The sequence below is a fragment of the Melanostigma gelatinosum genome (assembly GCF_949748355.1).
Source record: "Melanostigma gelatinosum genome assembly, chromosome: 1".
Classification (NCBI taxonomy): domain Eukaryota; kingdom Metazoa; phylum Chordata; class Actinopteri; order Perciformes; family Zoarcidae; genus Melanostigma; species Melanostigma gelatinosum.
The window spans coordinates 20,663,751-20,687,652 of record NC_136634.1 but is presented as its reverse complement, the minus strand read 5'-3'; the positions used below and the strand labels follow the sequence as shown (position 1 = coordinate 20,687,652).

Genomic DNA, 23,902 nt, shown 5'->3' with positions numbered 1-23,902 from the left:
AGCTACTTAATGCCCCCGAGATATCATTAAAACATAATGCAATTGAACAATACACTGTAAAACAAATAGCTAATTTGACCTTTTACAGTCGAATAATGTTTTGTCTTCGCTGGTAAAGAGAGACCTTTGTTCCTCAATTTGATGATTTGATTGGGGTGTGACTTGTCTCATACTGAACATTCTGAAAGTAATCATTCCGTGTGCTTTATCAAAAGATTATCGAGCGGATTTTATTTCATTAAATAATTAAGCCCCGAAATGAAATATGCTCAAGCTCTGTACTGACTTGGTCTGTTGTAGGTAGTACTGCGTTTGTGTCTGCGTATGTGGTTGTTTCCTCCATTCAGAGTTATGTTTATCGTCTACAAACATGTCTTTTGTCGGTAGCAGCTGCGGCGGACAACCGCCAAACAAGCCGCCGAGTTCTCTTGCTTTCATCCTCGCAAACAAACCATCCACGCGGGTTTCTGCACCTCATTATTTTACAGCCCTCGTTCCTACATTCCTTGTATATTTTATCTCCATGCTACAAAAGGTATTCCTCTAATTATGGGCTGGGGGGGGGTCTGTTTCAGTGACGAGCCACAGACAGTCGTCCCGTGTCATTTTAGAACATCTGTTCCTTCATGATAAGACCACAAACATGTGCACCCAGCCGATCCATGACTTTTTCATTTTCAAAAAGAATACACCCGTCATTCAGAATTGGAAATGCTTTGGTTCATTTGACATTTTCACGCTCCTGCTTTGGGTCGAACCTGACCCGGCTTAATAATCTCACTGAGAAGGTGAAGGCAGCTCACTAAAATTGTGTTGTTTTTTTTTGTACTTGTTCAACCAGCAGCAGCTTTGTATTTGTATAAAGATAAATTCAGAAGATAAAGCTGTTGGCGATGTGCCGTGGACCAAAACACTAGAAATCACTCATTTTGTGTGTTTTTTTTGTAATATATTGCTGTTATATTACACCAAGATGTGAAACCATTACTTTATGGTTTATAGTGACTTATTAATAGGTCACATAAAACAGATTATTTTATTAATTTGTTTTGATGCTCAATTAAAAAACATAACGAGTACCTGCAAATAATGAAATGAAAGTGCTTAAATAATAATATTCTTGTTTCCATGGTTAGTGTATCAATTTATTTTCACACTCTTTTCGTTTTTTTTCCTCAGCTATATCCTCATGCTTCATATTTTGGTTCAGAGAGAGTCGGAATGAAGGAAGAGTATTCTCACACAGGCTATAACATCCCTTGTCTCCATTACTGGTTCCGCCTCCATATCTCTTCTACGTGCATCACAATACAAGTTATTTCCAGTGAAACATGTTGTGTGCTCTGGCCGTGCAGCACTTATGTTTTATTCCATTATGCTGAGCGTGATGTGGGTATTTTCATATGTCTGAAACGTGTCATTCCGAGACATTCCTTTCAGTTTTGCTCATCAAATCAAAGAGTCTGGAACACTATTTGGTCTGATGAGAGATCTAAATGCAGGCACTGGTATAACAACGGCATCTTAAACTGCACCGACTTTGTGTGTGTAGATGCTGTAATCCAGACGGGTTGTCTTTCAAACCCCTCCCGAATCCTCAACGGTGCACTTTCGACTCCACCAACAAAGGCTGTACCGCAACGAGACCTTCGACCAGACGGGTCGACTGAACTGTGAACTCACTCTCGCTGAGGAGATAATGATGGCTGCTGTCACAGAAGTGACATCATTACTTTGTGTCAAAAGTCTAGCTCTCGCCCGTATGCTCCTTTTCTATCTTTGGCTATTGGCCCCAGAGCCTAGCATGGCTCCTCTTGAGTGGCCAGGGAAAGTGCTGACTAACTTGGCCGGAGCCTCGGGGGCTCAACCTGGGTCTTACTGGCTCCCTGAAAGCCCATCGATCTGCCTGAATGCCTGAATGCCTTGCCGGGTGCCTGTGCGTTGCCGGATGTCGGCCTGTGTGTTAAATTACGTTTGCTTATGGATTTGTGTGCGTTGGACCATGCGTGTGTGAGTGCGCGCTCATGTGTGCTTGTCTATCCCTGTGTGTGTGTGTGTGTGTGTGTGTGTGTTCGCGGCGCCAAGCTGTTTGATTGACAGGTTTGGGTGTTACTGCAGTTGGCAGGAAGTTTTCGTCTTGTTTTTCAGCTTGGCCGTTAAATGGGTTGGCAAATTTCTCCTCCTCTGCGTAGGCAGATAAGACCTTTCCAGACAGCCATGACCTTATTTGCACATATGCTACAGGTGCACTGGTGCTTTCATACGCTCAGGGAGTGCGGCATGTATTATTGAAGAGACATAGGCCACAGCAGTTATATCATTTATATATGATCACAGGTCTTATGTCGGTGCCATCTGGAGTTATCTGATAGACGCACAGGCCCACACACAGAATATCACATCTGTTGTTGCGGTTCTGCTTCTAAACACCTAAGACAGTACACTCAGACTTTCCCATTGCCCACACTAAGGGCTCCGGTACAGGCTACTTATTCCAGAAATCAAAGTTGGCATGCACTTAAGGGCTGTGTGTGGAATTGCAAGTCTACTCTCTGCGACTGCCGGGGGGGGGGATCTGTCCTCCGCAGCCACAGGGTAGAGTCGCTGATGGCTGAAATAATCATGACATTGAAACCCAAATTGAAGAACACCATCTGTTACAGCTGGGCTTACACAGAAGGAGAATCATTATTTATAACCAACCCGGTGTGTTTGTGGGTGTCGGAAAACACTTTATTTGTTTGTTTGTTTGTCTGTTTTTAGTCACATTCTTACGTATTACCTGTGGAAATGCATCGATGTCAAAAGTCAACCACACCGTCCTGTGAGTACGCTCCGAGCATCGGGCCCTCGCAGTGGTAAATAACTAAGTGGATCCGCAATAATAATGATGATCATCTTGTTTTTTTTTACAGTATACAGCACTTACCACGTGTGTGTGAGAGTGTGTGTGTGAGAGTGTGTGTGAGGGTAGTAGGAGCACAGGCACATCATCTCAGCTGGGAGTCGAACCATCGTAATAATGTCTACACAGAACAAAGAAGCAGGCACGCTACGTTCTTGTTCAATAAATAACTTACTTTGTCCTTCCAGTATTGCATCAGAAGACAAGGAAATGGCAGTCCAATTTGCTGCACTGCAGACTTGAACACAAGTGTGTATAAACGGCTTAAAAAGTCCTCGCAGCAGCCCTCAAGCACTTTCACAGCAGGACGGCCCTGAGCCCTCCTGGACTCACATTCTCTTGAAGTACAGACATTGGGACCGGGCCACAGACATGCACGAATGGAAATCAAGCTTGACCTCTTGAACTTTTTACATATATGGTTCATAGTCTGTAAATGTAATCCCAACCAAGTGTGATTACAGATTCGGGGGGGGGGGGGGGCTTTCGGCGGCTAGCATGTGGAAGAAGCAGAAACAAAATCTAATATTCATAGCTCGGGTACATTTAGAAGTCAACTGAGTGCACAGCACTGCTGCCGCAGTCACAGAGTGGTCACTGACACCCTTTCAATGACTCAGCGCTTCCTCTGTTGCCCCTGTAAGCGGCAGATGGTCGCTCAACTGCAACCATATGTTTCAAAGGATATGAACTGACTTTTGACCTGTAGAATTGATATTGGCTCTGGGCTCCAAACAATTATTGAAGGGCTGATTTTCAAACTGTGTCACAAACGACAACCCGTTTTCACACGTTATCCTCTGTTCCCTTCTGGAAATGTGTCATCTCTTCAGTGCCACTGATGGTGGCTTATTGATCAGGTGACCGTCACTGTGCAATGTGCCTCAGTGGCTGCGATAGTCTGGCTGGTTTGTCAATGGAATATTTGTGAGATGACTGACAGTCTCGCTAGGAGTCTGGCAGAGTAGTTTGGGGCCATGTGGTTCATTTTGCCTCCTAAAGGTGCTGAAGAATGCCCGACTAGATCTTCAATTGTCTAATTAGTTGTTTTTCTAATGATGGAGGGATGATGTACACTTGCTACTCAAGTCTGCAACCGAACTGGCCGTTCGTGTCTTCATACGATGGGATGATTTTCTTCTGCCAGGCTATCTTGCTGCCAAAGAGCCTCCGTCTCTGCTCTGGCCCTCTTAAACGGAGCGCTTTGAGCTGCGACTGACAAACAAAGACAGGCTGATTGAAGTTTGTTCCACTGCGCTGGAATAATCCTCACCGACTCGCCTCAGATCTCTTACTGTGGTTAACCTTGTCAAGCACGGCTGCAGGGGATCTCAATCGCATAGATCGGCCGATGCGTTTTCATTTATATTTTCACATCAAAACAGGCTGAGGAGCGTTATGATGGCTTTTGAAATCTAGATGTAAATGAATTCATATTTAAGCAGGTGTAACCTTCAAACACGCAACTTCAAAGACCAGCCCCTGTGGGCCAAAACATTTCCAGCTCGTGTGGAGACAGCAAGATGTTTACTTCTGCTGTCGGTGTTGTGTATGCATGTTATTTACTGTGAATAACCTTGCACGGAATATATTTTTAGCTGATGGGCTGACTCGCTCGCTGATGGAGCACATGAATGCATTCATTAGATGTAAGTGAGCATTGTTTGCCCTCCTACTGGACCTGCTTAACACTCAGTCACTGAGAAACGCCAACAGGTTCACTCAATCAAATCATGCAGCAGAACAGACGCTTACCGTACGTCAAGGCATACGTGAGATACACGTGTTTTCTTTCTGTGCAGATTCCGATCATGATGTGCCTCAGAGCTCTCTATCAAGCGGTAATGAGAGTTTGATCTTGTGGGTTTTTGTCTTCCCTTTGAGTTTGCGAAGGAGAAGAGTCTGTCTGCGGCTTACTTTGCATCCTGATATGTGACGAGTGATTATAAACAAAAGTGCTGCAGCCCGTCGGGGGAAATACACATTGTAATTATGTCAGAGAAAAGCTGCTCAGAAAACCTTGTTAAAATCGAATAAGCCCAAGGTTCTGTCTGGTTTGCCTTGTTTTGTCAGGGCTGAGTATAATGATCGCAAATATCCAAATTAAATAAAATCAGGAGAAAACCAAACACCGACAGCTAAGTAGAATTTTCCATTGTCCCCCCTCTCCCCCCATCAGGGTGTAAAATGGTGGGGCGGCTGTGGTTCAGGAGGTAGAGCAGGTTCCATCCCTGGCTCCTCCCTTCTGCTTGTCGAATTGTGCTTGAGCATCACACTGAACCCCAAGTTGCTCCACAGTCGGAGTGTGAATGAGAGGCAGAATGTCACGTTTTTGTCCGGAAGATAGAAATGCGCTGTATATATGCAGTCCATTTACCATTTATCATGATTTAGACTGCAGTAATTTAGTGAACTATGCAGTAAAAGCGCTACAACTCTTATGATTGCCCATGTACACTGTTTATGAATTATTCTTGGCAATTTAGCATTGGCATGGCTCTGGCAGGGAGGCCAGAGCATCTGGAGCAGTGCTGATACCCGCTGCCCAAGTGTGATGCAGCTGCAAATCCACCTGTGCTTCACATACATGGGAACATCTGGCCAAAACGAAGAAGCAGGGCTGAAGCACCGGTGCTGCTCACTGGGGAGAGACACGGTCTACTTTATGTTCCCCGTCAGTCCAGGATTTTGGTCCAGACTGAAATTTCTCAACAACTATCGGATGTTAGAATGACGATTGCCATGAATTGTTTTACATACATCGTCTCCAGAGGATGACTTCTCATGACTCGATGATCCCCTGACTTTTTCCGCTGTACAGCGAGCAGTTCAATTGTTTTCATTCATTCTGTGAAATATCTAAACATCTACTGGATGATATTGGCCCAACATTGTGCGTAGACATTAATGCCTCCCAGGATATGAATCCTAATGACTTCAGTGAGGTTGACATTTGTGCTTTTAAGTGAAATGTCTCAACAGCCATTGGCTAGATTGTCATGCGGTTTTCTACAGACATTCAAGCCTCCCAGAGGTTTATTTTGTAGAATCTTTATTGAGAGATTCTGCATTAATTCTCAGAATCGGAAGGCAATGGGACAAGCCCGGCACTAGCTTTTGAACGGTCTACTTGTGAAACAACCCGGTCGTAAATGACGTTTCTCATTTCCAAACCCCAGTTTTGCATCTCAAGGTGCTAAAGTCTTGGCCGGGATATTTGCCGGCTACGCTGGAGCCCCCAGAGGCTTATCCGTCGTCACATCGAACGCCAGTGGGTTCCGAGATTGAAATTTGAATGACGTTGGTGATCCCCTTTAATTTGCCCAATCCTTTACTTCATGACCAAATCAGTATGTTGGCATCGTGTTTGTGAGCATGTTAGCATGCTGATGTTTTTGCATTAAACTCAAGCACAAGACTTAACTGTTGGACTGTATGAGACATTGGTCAGTTCATGTGGTGCTGATTTAGCATCAATTATACCTGATAGTATTGATTCATTATTTTGTGGAAAGTGTGTGTGTGTGTGTGTGTGCGTAGACCCACATAGACACAGACAGCAGGCTAAAGCAGTAGCCTGTAGAAGGAACCATCTCTGGTTGTTGGCTGTCACAACAAGGCGCCTCACGGATCAGTGTAACAAACCAACCCATCAGATCAGTTCTAAACCAGCTGCTGTATTTAGCACAATGCGAAACAGAACTTTTTCATGTACGTTGCAAAATATGCTGATTTTGATTCAAATGAGACTGCTGTGGTACCAGATAGCTCCAACTATGCACAGTTGGTAGAATGACTTCGACTGTGCTGGTAAGCTGTAAGTGACTGATCTATTTTGTAAGTGCCAGCTTATCATAATCAGCTTTTGCACATTTCTGAGCTGGTGATTCAACACAATCTCCGAACCGCACGTAAATAATTTCAAGAATGTCAGCGCCGCACAGTGTAACTTCTCGACTGTTATGACAGTTTTTACTGTAGTTTGAAATAAAAAAAAATAAACCACGAACAATAGATGTCTTTTTCTGAGGGCATAAGTTGACAGTGACATTTTATAGCCTTGTTTTTTGTAAGAACACTCAAGGGGCACATAATGTGTTCTAATTATCTCGCTGTTTTCTGTCAGATGAAATGAGTTGTACACTGTGACAGAGAACAACAATGGATGTCAAACAATAATAAGGGACTGTGTCTCCAAAATAAGTCAACAACTTTTCTGTTCTCATCAGAAGTTAAATATTACATTCATGGTGTTCATGTGGCCACCATGTTAGTTTAAAACATTGAAAAAGTGAACGGACATTATCAACAGAAGGTTACAGTGTTGACCAACTAGCCATTAGCCCATCCTGTCTCATGATACCAATTGTTCCTTGAGAGGCGATATTGCCAGTTTGTTTATTGGTTTTCATCCAAAGTGGCAGAAACAAGAAATCAGCTCACACGCTCGTCTCGTCCTTTCCGCCGCCTGGAGGCTGCTTTGCAGGATGTAGAGCACGTGGCAGCTCTGACAGGCCCCCTTGTTAGCAGTTAGCTCAAATTCAGCCAGTGCAAACCCCAAGAAACTGTCTCAACTCACTGCCAGATCACCCAACTTCATGCCCTCCGTTACACAGGTTGGACCCAGACGGCAAACTCCGGTTCTACCGACTGAAGCTGATGCGGAAGTGTCTTAAAACTTGCATTCTCTCTCGACTCCTCCGGTTGTATAAAAGTCTATGAGAAAATGACTCTACTTCTTACTTCATTCATTACCTCAGTAAACATTGTTAACATGAGTTTATGGTCTCAATCACCCAGTTTCAAGTCTTCTTCAATACAGCATGGTGTTCATTTCGCAAATGATGGTCCCATTTAGATTCAAATAGACCATAAAGAGGAGTATGCTTTAAGGCGGGGCTACCTTGTGATTGACTGGTCACTGCCGCTGCCACAGCCGTATACGGCATCACTACGTTACTCCTCCGCATTTCAAATATCGTAACTTCCGTTCAACAAATGTAAAAAAGTCAAGATGGCGACGGATGTATTCCAAGATGCCCACAATTCATTGCAATGTGACGTTAGACACGGGGTAACCAGTGAAAGCATGGAGACGTAAAAAATAGGTAAACAAAGAGGACGGCACACGTGTGTTCAGCCTGGAAAATAAAATTTACTCAGAAACATTCAGGATTAAAGATGGAACAAAAACAAAAACAAATCTGAGAATATTTATTTATTCATCAAATATTTCATTTTGTTTTGACAAAATCAAGTAAATATATATTTTGAAATGACCTCATCTTGTGAGGAAAGAGCCTGGAAGACGTTCGAATCAGCGAGTACAAAGTATCCACAGTTGTACATCATATCTTTTGACATGTTACAGCAAAGTGCTGTCTCATTCTTATTTTCTGTATTTTTCGTAAAAATCCTTCAAATCGTTATCTTTGCAGCTAAAAAGCCTCAGCCTTGTTACCACTGAATCCCAATAATGAGTCTTACACAATGCTCTGCGATAGGAAACTGCAATTCGGGGTGTAAATACATTTTCAAAGGCAGCTCCTTCTCTAATGCCAAGTGATTATTTGAGAACTGCGTTCTCCTGAGCCTTTTCTATGAGGCTGAGCACACTCCGTCTGGTTCGACACAGCAGCTATCAGCTCAAACACACCCGCGCTGCCACCTTTGAGATTACGCCTCTGATTCCCATCATGGAGACTTGACATTTAGTTACAAGACAGAAAATTGTCTTCAAAACACCTCAAAGGAAAACTTTAGTTTCTGACAGAGGAGGGGAAGGAATCCAATTTATGAGGCTGACAAAGTGGAGCCAATGTAAATAGGCTCTGATAGTGTTAGACGCCACCTCTTCATCATTGAGAGGGAGGAAATCTAGATAGCAGTTTTTTTGTGGAGACGTTTTGTTTTCATTGTTGCTAGGACATCTTGTCATGTTTGATCTCTTAGAACTGACATGGTGATGAGCAAAATATATATATATGTATTATTTTGAGTATACATAGTTAGTAAGTTAATTGTATAATTTTCTAACACTGCAGTGGTTGACAGTTTTGTGTAATTTGTAAAAGAATACATGTGTAAAACAAGATGCAGATTCCTAGTTTTTTCTGTAAATGACATTATTCTATGAGGTGCCTGAATTTCATTGTCAGTCATACAATCCCGACAAGATCTGGTGACGATACTTTGTTCTCGCTAAAAGCTTAAATGAGAACTTTTAAAGTGGTGTTTTTGTGGCCAAGAGAGATGATGGAGCGATCACGCCTTCAGTAACCAAGTGCCTTTGCGGACCGACTTTCTGGATGATTTTCCATTTACAGGCTCCGCGGGAGGTTTTTGGCCTGAAAGGAGCTTGAATGTCAAACTTGAGGAAAAAGTTGAACCACCACACACACACACATCCTCCTCCTCCTCCTCCTCCTCCTCCTCTTGAGTCATCAGCGAGGGATTTTGGCGACTCTTATCCATGTTGTTGCGCAGTTATTTTAACCCTGAGCCCGCTCTCCGAAGAAAGAGAGTGGGTGCTGCACGGTGGTGCTGGTGGTGAGCGGGGTAAGTTGCATTCTGTCATTGTTGCCTGACTTCAAAGCTGCCAGCTCACCATGCTCTCTGCTGAAATCCCCCAAAACCTGACAACATTAGAATACCATCAAACACTCTCTGGCTGCCTTTGAAATGCCACTGACACTGTTTGCCGCCGCAATTTGCAGGCTCTAAAGAGCGGCACCCGTGTTATTGAAATAAATCTGAGGCTTGTAATGGGAATGGAAATGAACACGGCTTTCATGCTTTGGCTTAGAAGTGAGAGTTGAATATTGAGATGGAGCCGTGTTTCCCTGGAGAGTAGGCTGTTGACTTTGTAGCTCTCGCTCAGTGTCCATTGTACCATTTTCTTTCCTGTCATTTTTACTTATCCTTCTTTTTTTTCTCCCCTCCTCTATTCTTCTCTCTGGTATTCTGTTCTTCACCTCATCCAGATGGCAGAAAACGATTCTGTCCAGAGGGAAGATTTAAAATGATCTGCAGTGAGATAGATACAAAAAAAAAGAAGAAAGAAGCCAGACGAAACAGTCACAAAGGTTAAGTGTACTAAATGAGTCCTTCGATAGACTTCAGTCTATTGATTTGATACTCCCCAACCGTGGACTCTTCCCATTTCACTTGGAGCTGGCGTGATGGAAGATAGACATGTACGGATTGATGAGTTTAAGTCAGACACCCAGCCGTTGCTTCTGCGAGGTAAACCGATAAGGATGGCGGAAGAATAAAGAGGAGAAGAGACTGGACGCACGTAGGTGGTGGAGTCTTGCGAGCAACAATAGCGTCTGCTTTAAATGAGAAACATGAACACTCTCAGCAGTGAAACGTTATGCGTCAGCTACAGCAGTGGTTTCCATTGCCTTCCACTACTGTCTGCTGCTCTGTATGCACTCGAACTAGCAGTTATTACGGCTGACTTACAGTGCGTTTGTGCTATAGTCAGCACATCATTCCTGAAATGAAGATATGAGATACTGTTTCAAAGAAACGAAGTATGCCCAGTATGAAGCTAGTGTTTGTTATATCGTGGCACTCAACATGGATTCTTATTGTGTCCACATTATTCATTTGTTTGTGCATCAGTAAAACGCATACACCAAGACTGCCTTATACACACATTATGCAACACACGTGCAAATGCTTTCATGCGTATATAAATTAACCAAAACCTGCATCAAAAGTGGGAAGCTGATCGATTCTCCTATAAACTCAAATGATATGAATTGTATTTAATAATCTTTGATAATCCTTTAGATTTCAGTATACTGGTTGATTTAAAAACACCAGTGCAGTTTCATTCTTTGGACATCACATCGCAGCAACTTTGCCAGAAATATGACCAAAAAGCAAATGTTGTATCACACCATAGACAAACAAACGTTTTCATAAAACTAAAGAGAAATCAGTCAGGAGTGGATGTTTTTCCCCACCATGCAATCAGATTTCACGCTGCACACCACAAAAGTAGTTTCCCACACAACAGCAGGGGACAATAAAGTTGATTACTTTGCTGAAAAGTTTCCTGCATCTTGTCCTGTACCAGCTCAGTGTGGCTGCTCCCTCTTGTTCCATGAAAAATACACCGAAAAATACCCTGTGTCTTGTTTTGTTGAAGCACTTTTGATGAGCAATCACTATCAGCGCTGACCTCAATACATTTTTCATTGAATGGCTGTTGTTGAAATATGAAAATAAATGAGTTAATAATGAAAAAGGTACTTGACATTGACTTTGATCTCATGAAAATCTTGAAGCGAGGGTTGGTAATCTTAAGAAACAAGCAAGAGTACACCAGATATTAAAAAAGTCAGACCAAAAAAACATCCCAGTGTTGCCTTCAGGTCTCCCTCCAAAGCCACTCCCCCAAAGTTATCATAATGAACACAAACAAGCAACATGGCTGTTGTTAGTACTGACAGCTGTAAAGCAGCTTGTGGAGGACTCACCGGAGTGAGGAGCAATGAGAGCGCAGGTAGACAGGAAGATAGACTTTCATTTTGTTTGTTATATTCCTGCAACAGACACTGATACCAGGTGCTTTTCTCTTTTGTTGCCTGAGCATTTGACTTATTGATTGCGGTCGGGATATAATTTCAACAAATATAACATATTACCTGAGTATTCTAACTGCAAAGAACATGTAGTCTAAAGAAAAAGTAGTGCCCAAAATAATATGTTAGAAATCCGCAAAATATGTTAAGTATAAAACAAATTACAGAATTGATACATTTTACAAATGCAAATATCTCTGACATTACTGATCCTTCCTTTTTATTGGAAACAAGCTGTTGCTGAATTTTACTCAATGTGTTTATTACTGTTGTTAGATTTGTATGATTATAATACATTGTATTTGTAAGGTAGGCGAGGCAGTTACAGGTTGTTGGTTCTAACTTTACAATGAGCCGGTTCAGCAGAGAAGGGGCACCGCCTTTGCACCGGTTTACGGGAGCTGTGCTTTATTTATAGAGAGGCACCACTGATCCACAAGCTGCTCGGAGAAACTCCATAAATATGGGCTCAAATCTGAATCCATTCCCTCCTCAGAATAATGGCCTCTCAATGTGAATCTTCCTTCTGCTGGTTATGAGCTACCGCGGAGTTTCCTGTGTTATGTTAAACTGAGAGCATGGCATCCATAATTGATGAGTCATGTCGGGCATTGTCTCGACAGTCCTGTTCTGTTCTCGTCCCGGTGGAGTGGAGAAACATAATCTTTCCCCATCTAGATTTGTCCTTGTTGTTACAATGGTCTAGTACTTTTTGTACACTTGGTAATAGACAGTCCAGAAATATGTGGCTGCATGAATAATGCTGTCATGTCACATGGAATATATCCTGTTGCTCTGTCTTGTTTGTCATTGCGGGCAAGTCCTCAAACATAATTGAAAAAAGAAACCATGGAGACTTATATAAGCCACTGTATGATTGACACAGGCTTGACATTTCCCTGCACTTAAAGACCCACACTGAGAGTTGTACAGTACCATGTGGTTCATGTTGCACCTGATCTCCTGATCAACAACACGCGTACACAGACTTCCTCTGGCGCCCCTCCCTCCACCATCCACAAACAGCTGGATGCATCACGGGAGGCCGAGGTAAAGAGGAGGCGAATAATGAGCGATGGGAGGATTGTCAGGGCTGAGGGTGGGGGGGGAGGACATGAGGATCATGTCGCGACACCGACGGGAGTGTGTGCGAGCGATAAAGAAAGGATGAGCATGATATGAAGAGATAAAGCCTGGTAGAGGCCTTGGCGGTATCTCCCTCGGTCAGACAAAGCAAGCTCACGTGTGCACATGCACCGAACTCAAAGATGACACTTTTCTCTTCCTGTCACTTTAAATCCTTTAAATTCTCCTGATCCAGTCTTGCGAGCGGGTGCATTCTCTGAAGTAAACGCAACAGGCCTGTAAAGGCAAGTCCGACACAGTAATAAGTCTACGATGCGTAGCTTGCAGTGGGGCATGAATATTGCAGCTGCCTTGTGAGAATGGAGATCACTGGTTTTTATTGTAGCCTAGCTGACGGAACATCTCAGAACCTCCTCCTCTTTCCTCAGGGTATCTTGTTTACCTTCAGGGCATCTGTTTCTATCTGAGAATTACTCGTTTTTTTGTGGATCGTCTGGCAACCCTTCTTCTTTACAGTGAAGCGTATACCTCCGTGGCTGTGTTTCATCTGGCAGGTCTTTCCTTGACATCTCTGTTGTCTGTAATTTGTTCGGATGTGAAGGCATGACATAAAAACCCTCTCTGTGTGTTTCTTCCAGTCGAGTTTGATGACTGTGCGGGGAACGAGGACGTGAAGTTCGAGGTGTCGGACCCCAGCTTCTACGTGGACGGAGATTTGAATCTGGTGCCCCAGCGAGATGTCCTGCAAAGCCGGCCATTCCTGTTCATTCACGGGCTCAGTGCACACGCCGATGACATGGCACAGGTGGAAGTCACTGGACTGCCAGTTCAGTCGCCGCACACTCTCAGGGTAAGTAGACATTTCTTGTGCATGTGGTTTTGTGTTTCTTTTTGTTGTTTGTTTTTCATCAGTTTCTTTATTTACACTTCATCAACGTTGAAAAGGGTACACTTCATTAAAGATTGAAAAGGTTACTTTAATGTAGCATAACTGAACATAACGTACAACGTAGCAGTGATTAAATAACAATTCCCCCGGGTGAATGAGTAGATTTACGAGCTGCTTATTAGTTTGATATTTTGGGGAAAACACTTATTTGCCTCCTTGCCAAGATTTAGGTGACACTGTTTATGGCACTCTCATGCCTTTATTGCAAATATGATGCTACAGCCTTCAGCAGCAGGTTAGGTGAGTACAATGACCGGAAGCTAACAAAATCTATCTGCCAGCAACTCAGAAGCTAATTAGCATGTTATTTCTCATTTGTTCAATCCGCACATACACTTATAGAGTGTAAACTTGACACCTAGTATCTTCATGGAGGCTCCGCTGGCTGCCTGCCAAACTCACGGTGACAGCCAATCCGGGAAAATCACTGCAAAACAGCCAAGGAAGAGTTTGGCAGTCCGGCTTGGAGCAATTCAGCATTGTGTGTTGTTGTTTTTTACACATTTGTTTCTGTACGTTTTGAACACATTGTTAATTAGTGACCTGTAGAAGTGCTGGTGGGTGAATTGTGTTACCCTTGGACAGAGCTAGACTAGCTTTTTCTCGTATTTTCAGTCTTTGCGCTAAGCTAAGCTAAGCTAACTGGCTGCTGGCTGTGGGCTCGTTAAGGTGCCGGGAATTATCATCCTCAGCCCAGTTTATCCAGGTAAACTTGACATGCTGTGTGCATTGATGACCAACAGTGAGCAGACGCTTAAGCTAACTGTTATAGAGACAGTTGTGTGGTCATGTTGATGAAAAATAAATAGTTTGTGTTAAGTTAGCGCTCATTGCCTTTCAGTTACCTGGTGGTTCATTATTAAGCTGTATGTTGCTAGTCCACATGTTAAACACCCAGTGTTTTTGATGGGAGATTTATTCAGCTTGTGTGCAAAAACCTGTTATTTACGTAGAGTTAGTTCCTCAAACCGCTGCGTCATGGCAAACCGTAAGCAATTTGTGCCCGTGTACCCGACTCCTTAAGCCTTCATCAAAGTTGTATAACCCCACGTCCAATCTCCATGTCCTGACCCAGCTCAGCTTCAAATTTCCCTGCACACGCATGAGAGTGGTGTCAATTTAAAAAAACAAAACAAATGTATTTACAGACACTGAGTGTGATTCACCAGACGTTCATGCATTAATGATCGTTATTGCAAATTGGGAAAAACTTGACGCTCATGAATGTGAGGCACGCTGATGCGACTTTAATTATCACCAATTAACATAATTGCGCCACCTCAGAAATGCCATATTAGGCAGTTGGGAAACTCCCACATCCATAATCTATAAAACCAAATGGACATTTGAAGAAAGTGAAAAATAACTTGAGTGATGCAGGTATTAAGGTGATATACTCTGTGCCATATAAAAGAAAAATAGCCTTCAATTTGAAGACAAGTGGAGGCATTACAGCCTCAGTAAAAGATGACGGAATAGTGGGAGAGCACAGAAGCGGTGATTGATGTTACATCCACCAAGAGAACCACAGCAGAAGTGAAAAGAAAAGGTTTCAATTTACTAAAGAGGAACATGTGAGAGCCGCTGGAGGCCGGGAGAACAGCTGCTGCTGAGCTCTGCCAAACCTATGAGCAGAGCATCGCCAACACCAAGGTTATTGCATCACCAACATCAATGCACACAGCATGTCAGCATGTTATTTAATCACTGCTACGTTGTACGTTATGTTCAGTTATGCTACATTAAAGTAACCTTTTCAATGAGTATTTCTAGTGCTGTTGCAGATGGCAGCAACAACTGAGCCCAGCGCTAAATCCGTCCGCAGGCTGATGAAGCTCATGTTTGATGATAGACGGTCTCGATTATTGATCCAGATTACTGACATTTAAAATAGTTTATCCTTTTAGTATAGGCTCTGAAAACGTCCCAGTGAAAGTCTTGTAAACGTGTCCACTGTGGCATTCACATATGCTTTACACGTGCTCCGAGTCAGTGTGGGGGCAATGCTTGGATATAAGAATAAATGGGAACCACTTAAACTTCAATGAATACCCGAATGTGGAGACATTTCTTGTGTTTACGATCATTATTCATGCACGAGGTCACATGGAAGGGAGGATGAGGAGGAGAGGGAAACACTTTTCTACAGGGCAACATAAACAGCTGTAATGTTTTTGCACCAGGGGTTTGGTGCATGAAAAATGACACTTTGACTGGCCAGTTCCTATTATATTGAAATTTGGCCAGTAAGCCTGCAGCCCAACACGGAGCTTTGTTTCTCTGCAAATGTGTCCTTTTGTTTGTGTACTGAACAGAAATGTGTTTCTGGAGCCAGCATATTGACTGCCTTATAAAACAACGTGCACCTGAATAAACACCATTGTCCCTCATTCATATCCTCCGCATACCTCAATCCCCCCTCCCCCCCCTTCTTTTTAGTCCAAACACACTAACTTGATTCGGAAAAGTTTCCAGAGGCTGCTGGTACGGTTGGTATTCCCCTCATTCTCTCAGAGATCATCCGTCTTCCTGCCGCCGTGCTCCGAGTCCTGCTGCTACAATTCCTCCAGCCCGGAGCTTAATGAACGTCTCCATCCTTTTCAGCATGACGTCGCTCTCATTTGTTTGTGCCGCTCACCATCGTATATTTGGTCAGCTGGTCCATGGGTGTCACCGTGGCAAGTCATTAGGGATATAAGTGAATTTGTCTGTTGGCAAGGTATGTATGGGAAATGAAGTTTCCAGTGACAAATGTGCCTGTATAGTCTTTCATCTGCGTGTGTTTGCTTTCTTGTTTGTAGATCACTTTCACGTGGCACTTCATATTTTTACTGCATTTATTTTTAGTGGGGGGAAGTTACAGGTTTTTTTTATGCCTCTGGGCCGGCGACAGCGTTATGTTTTGGGTTGTCCGTCCTTGTGTACTTTCGTCTCTGAGGAGCGCCCGGTGTTTTAAAACTTTCCACAAATATCCACGTGAAGTTAAGCATGTGCTATTTACATTTTGGTGGTCAAAGGTCAAGGTTACTGTGACCTCACATCTTTCCCATTCGCGTGAACGTGAACCTGGAGGTAATATCATTACACCTAACACAAATATCTACTTGGACTCAAGGATGGACAAATTTGAATTCGGTGGTGAAATATTTGGCCGATGAATCCTGATAGCTTTGATGTTGCCCCTCTACCATGAAGGTTGATAGTCTCAACAACTATTTGAAGCAATGCCATAAATGATGATGCACACAGTCATGTCCCCCGTTAGGATGACTGGTAATGTCTTCTGTAATCCTCTGACTTTTTATTTAGCACCACCATGCAGTCAATATGATGACTACATATCTGCAAAACCAATGATATCCCAGAATCCTCAGCTGTACTTTGCTTCAGCGCTAATTAGCAAATGATAGCATTCAAATATGCTAAATCACTTAGCATCAGCATGTTAACATTGTCATTGCGAGCATGTTTGCATGCTGATGTAAGTGTTTAGCTCAATGCACTGCTGTACCTCAGAGCAGCTAGCGTGGCTGTAGACTCTGGGTCTTGTTTCAGTGTATACTTGAAGATAATTAGAAGAAACAGTTCCTATAAATGATCAACTATCATGCCATTGGAAATGCAATCACTGTCTGAAGGGAAATTCTGGTTTATTACAACTTGGGTCTCGTTTTTGTAGCTTTGGCCAATAGTTCTACAGGCTATGATAACTGTATCGACTAACGTGATTGTTGAGATCTGGGACCATAGCAACATCGCTTAAATGTTTGGCAGAGAAGAAAGCGGTTAGATATCACATCGTTAACACATTGCAATTGTTATTACCACCAAGGAAAGATGGGAAAAACTACAGGAAGTGGTACATGTTACTTTGAGCCACCAAACACCTTAAAGTTAGAACATATCGGACAGTATTAGTTGAATTTAGTTGGTTAAAATCATTTTGTTTTCTCCTTAAATTGCTGCAGGAAGATGCGATCCAGCTGCATCAGGGGAAGTTGATTAAGTATTTTATCTTTCCTGTGGACAAATGCTTTTCCAAGTAGATTTACTGAACTGTTAATTGTAGAGCAGAAACAGTCAAGAAGTGCATGAATTAGGCAAAGGGTAGAAAAATGAATAAATAGTTTGAGGGCCCGGGGCAACAAATGACACGAGAGAAGATGAGTCCTCTGGTGAGGCAGGATGGTTCATAGCTCTCATTATTTCACTATCAATTAATCAGCTGAAGCTCCTCAAGCTCTGGGACTCATATCATCAGAAAATCTATTGTCCCTGTCTCTGTCCATATCCTGTAGTCCCCCCCCCCCCCCCCCACACACACACACACACACTCCCCCATCCAACGCCTCTGCACCGTTTCAAGTGGCCCATCAAAGAGGAGTTCAGAGCTGCAGCAGCTTCTGAAGAATCTGTAACTAACATGGCATATTTAAAAGCGTGTTTCAATGAGCCAGGGGTTTGACTTGTTGAGTGGACTCTGCTGACTGCACTGGGGTGCTGAGCTTTCGATCTCCAATCTGAGATAATACTCATGGTACCCTGTTTTTCAGTTGTTGGACCACGGGGAAAAAAAAGGTTTCTTTTTTGTTTCAGTCATGAAATATTTGAAATCAGTTTGTCACGCTCCTATCAAAGTTAGATTTGATATTTGCCCAAACCTCCCCTTGTTTCCTCTGAGACACAGAGCGGAAACATTCCGTGGTGGAGTCATTGGCATAACTAATGTTGTCGTTGCAGCAAATATTGGCTGGAGATAATTGATAAGTGCTGCGAGCGAAGGTGGAGAGAATCAGTTTTTAATTCCTCAGCGCGAGCTGCTAGCTTGCTGTAACAGAGAGGCAGCTGATGAATGATTCCTATTTCAAGCCAAACTCCAAATTCAATCAGTAATTGATTCCCCCCCCCCTTTTTTTTTTTTTTTGCAACTGAACTATATATGAATTAATGGAAGAATGCATTCCAATTCAACAAATTGTCCAAGTCCAGGACATGGACTTGTTTGCATGTATTATTCTATGTTAGTTTGTTTGTGTTCTGCAGAACAACAGTTCTGCAGAACAACAGTTCTGCAGAACATTTTCTTACCTGCGGGGGGGGGCATTGACAGACGCCATTCAAATGCAACGACTGATAAGACGCAAAATAATATGAGTCCAAAAGCCGATTTATTTTGCTTTTGTGTTTCATGCATTTCCGCGCACTGAATGAAATGCAATAGTGCATCCTCAGCAAAATCCTCATCCTGAAATGGCAAATAGATTTTCTCTAACCAAGCTGTACATGTTCAGCAAGTCTTTCTGAGGATGACTAAGATGTGACATCTAGCAACCACATCACAACATCTCATATTGTGCCACACAATACAAATAATCTTCCTCTCTCTGTCTCCTTCCCACTCACGCGGCCTCTCCTTAGCTTGTTCTGTAGCTTTCGTTTGTTAATTCCGTTGACTGCCTTCGGCTCCTCTATCTTTTGCTGAAATGGTTTAATATACATACATATACTAACTAACACATAGCTTGTATGCGTGGGAGCGAGTACTGGAGAGGAAACCAAAAGGCTTCACGACATGTTCATCTAAAAGAGCAGCAGTCAAACCTTCACCTTCCAATTATTGATGTGCATACCGGTAATTCCCCGACAAAGCTGTGCTAGTTGTACCAATGCTTTGTCTCACATCAGATGAAATTCTGAAGAAGCGTATGAAAAAAGTGTTTGGCAATGAATAAGACAGCGAAGACAAGTTAAATACGTCGGTATTAATCAGTTTGGCGTAGACAAGTCTTAAAGATCAGGGATTTTAAAATATTTTTTTATTGTTGTACAGAATTGTACACAGCACAGCACAATGTAGTTTAGTCCCTGCATTTAACTCATGCTAGTATTAGAGCAGTAAACAGCCGCTATACAGGGAGCAATTTGTGGGTTTGGTGCCTTGCTCAATGGCACCTCTGCAGCCACAAAAAGGCAAAATGGCACCTATCCAACTGCCAGTCCACATTCCATACGGGGCTTGAGGTGAAGTAGAGAAGCTAAAATTAGAATGAGATCATGAAAATGATGCTCGGGTCTCTTAGATTCAGTTAAAAGCCTCCCCTCTGGTGTGCTGTACCAGCTGCAGATGAGAGAACAGTCTGACTGTGACAGAAGTAAAGGGAAAGGTGATTGTCACATTGGATTGTCACAGAGGATAACAAAGACATTATTTTAGAAATGGGTTCCAAGTTTTTTTTTTTTTTTTTGAGAATCAGCTAACCAGTGGGCTGAAAAACTTTGGAATCAGTGAGCTTTGTAAATGCAGATGCCATGCCCCTCGACTGCGCTATGAGCTGATAAACCCAAAGCACGCTGGGTCGGTGGTCAACATTCAAACAATTCACACAAACTGAAATATGAGCGATTTATTTTCCCCATAAGAACACGGATGGGGTTTAGTGGTTGCTGTAGTGCCTTTGAACATGGCATTGCACTGCAGCACTCTTATGTGCTCTAACATCTGAACCATGTAATATGAAGATAGGACTGAACATTATTGTGTACAATTAGGTATTAAATGTACGTATAATAGGGGCAGTTTTGCATGGCTTCATTTTTATAATTAGCTTGTTTTGAGACAGTTATGTCAGGATTATTTTCAGGGCACACTCGACACTCTGCAGGTGCGATTGTACACACACACACACACACACACACACACATAATCACTTTGGCGCAGTGTTAATTAATTCAGCTAATTGAATATTTGAAATAAGCATTTGGCGTCAGTGTCTCGCTGCATTCTGCTCGACTAAGATGAAGAGTGTTTATGCTCCGTTGATTATACTTCAACAAAGTGTGACGCATTGTGCTGTCAACACCCAGATTGAGGGACGTGTTTTCAGGCGAGTGAGTGAATTCATGTTGTTTTATTGACATACCCACTGCAGACACTAAAACATAAATTGACCTCACCGACGGATTGCATGACATAATCCCAGAGTTTACTCCACGTCGCTGTGCATCCCCGTTCACCACTGGCTGATGCTGGCCTTGATATTGTCCATTTCTCACCAGATCTCCAACACATTGTCAGGAATGAGTAATGACACTTCTCAATATAGCATTGAGAGTGGAAATGGCAGAATGGACAAGGACGTGACTTTACTGCCACAGCAACTGCGCGCTCGGGTGACAGTGACAAAGGCTCCGTCTTTGTCTCCCTCACACACGCAGGGACACACAAACACACACACAAACACACACACACACACACACACACACACACAAACACACACACACACACACACAAACACACACACACACAAACACATGTGCCCTCCCTTTTTGACTCGTCCAGTATATTCCAGTCTTCTTAAAGAGACTTTTTTTCTTTCTTGTCTCGACACTTTTAACACAGTACACACGGATTCCCTAATGATCATTTGACAGAGACAGAGAGAGCAGCAAATGTATCAAGGGTGGATCAGGGTTGATGGTGCGGCAGTAATTTATGAACAGGACACATTAAAGATTCACGGCTTCCTTCTCTTCCGGGTGTCACCAAGCTGTACGAACGCTATTCATCACAGAAGCAGACTGCAGAGAGAGCGAGAGAGAGAAAGAGAGAGAGAAAGTGTGAAGAACGGCTATTGCTAAGTGGGAGAACAGAACGAGGGAGAGCTGCAAAGTGGCAGGTGAAAAGGTGAGAGGATGCAAAATAAGCCTGCAAGTTATCCAGTAAACCCCAGTGGCGAGCCGTCCTCAGCCACCTGCAGAACAATGATCGGTTTTTAAGCGCCATCACTCCCTCCCCTTATCCACTGTATCTCAGCTCAGTGAAGACGTGGATTTGACAGTGTGATCTATCTCAGCCCTAACCCCTGCCACCAGTCCCCTCATTCAGCCCCTTAAAATACCTCACGGTACCTGTTTGCCTCCCAGCTCTCCCTCCCCTCCTTTACAAATACCCCACAGCTGAGACCTGTGCACGATGGGATTGATTCGCTCATCCCTGGGCTTCAGACTCCGGCCGGGCTTTCCACAGGCAGTGCTTAAAAGTCCATCAGCTGGCTTGTGAACAGGTCACATACATGTACACACACCACTGCCTGTGCTCTTTACACACAGATAGATCCCATAATCTCTCACACTTTGGTGCAGTTTTCTGTTTCACCGCTTCATGTCCAATTTTAGATTCGGACATTTGGAAGGTCATCCCTCAGTGGGTTTGATAAGAGTGGTCATTTCAGAGACTGCTGTGTGTGTCTTTGGTTTGTTCTGGTCGGGTTGTGTTTATGATTACTATGTCACTGTGTTCCCTCTGACCTTTGTAGGTGGGGTGTGTGTGTGTGTGGGGGGGGGGGGAGGGGGGGGGGGCGGTCTGTGGTGTGGGTGTGTTGCCGCTGCCCTCTCTGTCTGCGTGTCGACACTGTGCCTGTAAACAAACGGCCCCGTTTCTCCCTTTTACCTGTTCTCTTTCCGTCATTCTGACAGGGGTGAGAGTGGTGCCAGAGTCTCTGTCAGCCAAGAACAGGAGTGTGAACAGTAAACATGCAAACAGTCTGCACACACACACACACACACACACACAACCGCGGCTGTGTGCAGTGCACGTTGTCAATAAAGGATTGTACAGTAGGCTATAAAAGATGAAGGACAGAGGAGACTATTTGCATTGCAAATGAAACCACAAAAACCTCCGGTCGGTATCTTTGAGAGTGTGTAATGATTGTAACCGGGGCTCAACGGCCAGGCGTGTTGCTGTGTTGCTGCTTTCACTCTCATTGTTCTGTCATTTTGCTCAATATTTCGGCAGCAACTGCCTTTGTGTGGACAATGGACCGTGGTTGCATCGGGCAGATCAGATTAGTGTTAAAGAATGTGCTCTGTTAAAGTCCCACTGAAATCCCATCTCATCATCCATTTTGCTGTCAAAAACCAAGGATGAAAAATAAAAAATGTCTCGTGAAAAATTTGATAAATGCTCTTTTTCTGCAACGCCTCTGGAGGAGCATTTCAATGTCTGAGCTCTGGCAGGAAAAACAGAGAGCAAGTCAACAAGCTGTCAGGAAAGTAAAGCTTACAAGTCATGGGAGGAAAGTGTGTTGTTAGCGGTGGCAATGAGTGATAGGAACCATATTACAATCCGAACAGACTGGAATTACATGAAATAAAGCTGGCCTAAGCTTTCGTTAGCTAGCTAGGTAAGTTGCTAGCTAATTACCTAACTAGCATGCAAACTGAAGTGATGTGGATGTTCGTTTGGTTGCTCGTTCAGCAAACCAAGACGCTGCATTGAACGCATGTCCATGTTTGCAAGTTAAATGAGAAGGAGACTTCAGCTGTCTGGCTGTGTGACCGTCTGCCTGTTGTAGAACGTGGCATGACTCCTTCATGCAAAGGTTTGATTAGCTTTATGAAACAACTTCTGCCCATAGAGTTGTAAAGTGGGAGGGGCTGTTTTTGTCCATCATGTTGGATTGGTGGACGGGTCACTAAAGTACCCATGAGCCTCAGCTGCCGTTGGTCATTCACACCACCACACCACTTCACCCACAAATGAGGCAGTGCTCTCAACACCATCATCTTTAGCTTCCACTCACCGTTAGCAGTGTTTCTTTGTTTGTTTTTCCGATATTTTTTGAAAGCGGTTCTTAATGTTTTGTACTGAGGATGTAGCAACAGGAGGAGTTTCATGCCGATAGAAGTCGTAGTAGTCCATGAACACTGTAGTGTAGGAGAAATGAATGGAACTTTTACTCCCAGGACCAAGAGCGGCCAAAATAAAAGTGGAGAAAATGAAAAGATGTGAAGTATACATGTCTGTTGTTTGGGTTTGGAATGTTCTCAAAGGGAGATCATAGGACATGCGTTAACAGAGCAGCTATGTACAGTGTGCTGTACCACAAATAAAAACAAGCCATGCAATTGAATTTCAGTTTGAAAGGTGATCATTATCTCCAGATCAATCATACCAAATATAATGCTCTTGTATTGGGTGAAACCTTGTGATATGAGTGAGGAGTGTAAACCAGAGAAATAACATTCTTACTATTAATGTGGGTGTTTTATTGGAGCACAAGCATTAGAAGAAAAATGACAGAAGACAAGACACGTATCACGAATGATACACATTGTACACCCTAACTTCTCCCACTGTAGGTACTTCTTTTTACTGTGTGTTTACAATAAATATGTTTTACCAAATCAGAGGCAAACTGTTATCGGGTATTATCTGCTGTAGTCTTTATATTGTAGAAGGTATTTATTATAATTTGCATGTACTGTACCATTCTCTTCACTCATGCTTCATTATTGTAAGAGACACTTTACCGGACAAAACTAAACATGGACACGAGCAGATACAAGTCTCTGTGATTGTGT

At 43.1% G+C, this 23,902-nt stretch overlaps 1 protein-coding gene across 1 annotated transcript in view; it reads left to right on the top strand.

The window, feature by feature from the left end:
• The window catches only part of cdh13 (cadherin 13, H-cadherin (heart)), a gene marked incomplete at its 5' end in the record, with an annotated part of 225,316 nt that overhangs the window by 11,366 nt on the left and 190,048 nt on the right, over window positions 1-23,902 (top strand). The window contains one exon of the mRNA XM_079268410.1: window positions 13,227-13,438. Within this exon, the coding sequence (XP_079124536.1) occupies window positions 13,227-13,438 (212 nt within the window). The remainder of the gene's footprint in view (window positions 1-13,226; window positions 13,439-23,902) is intronic.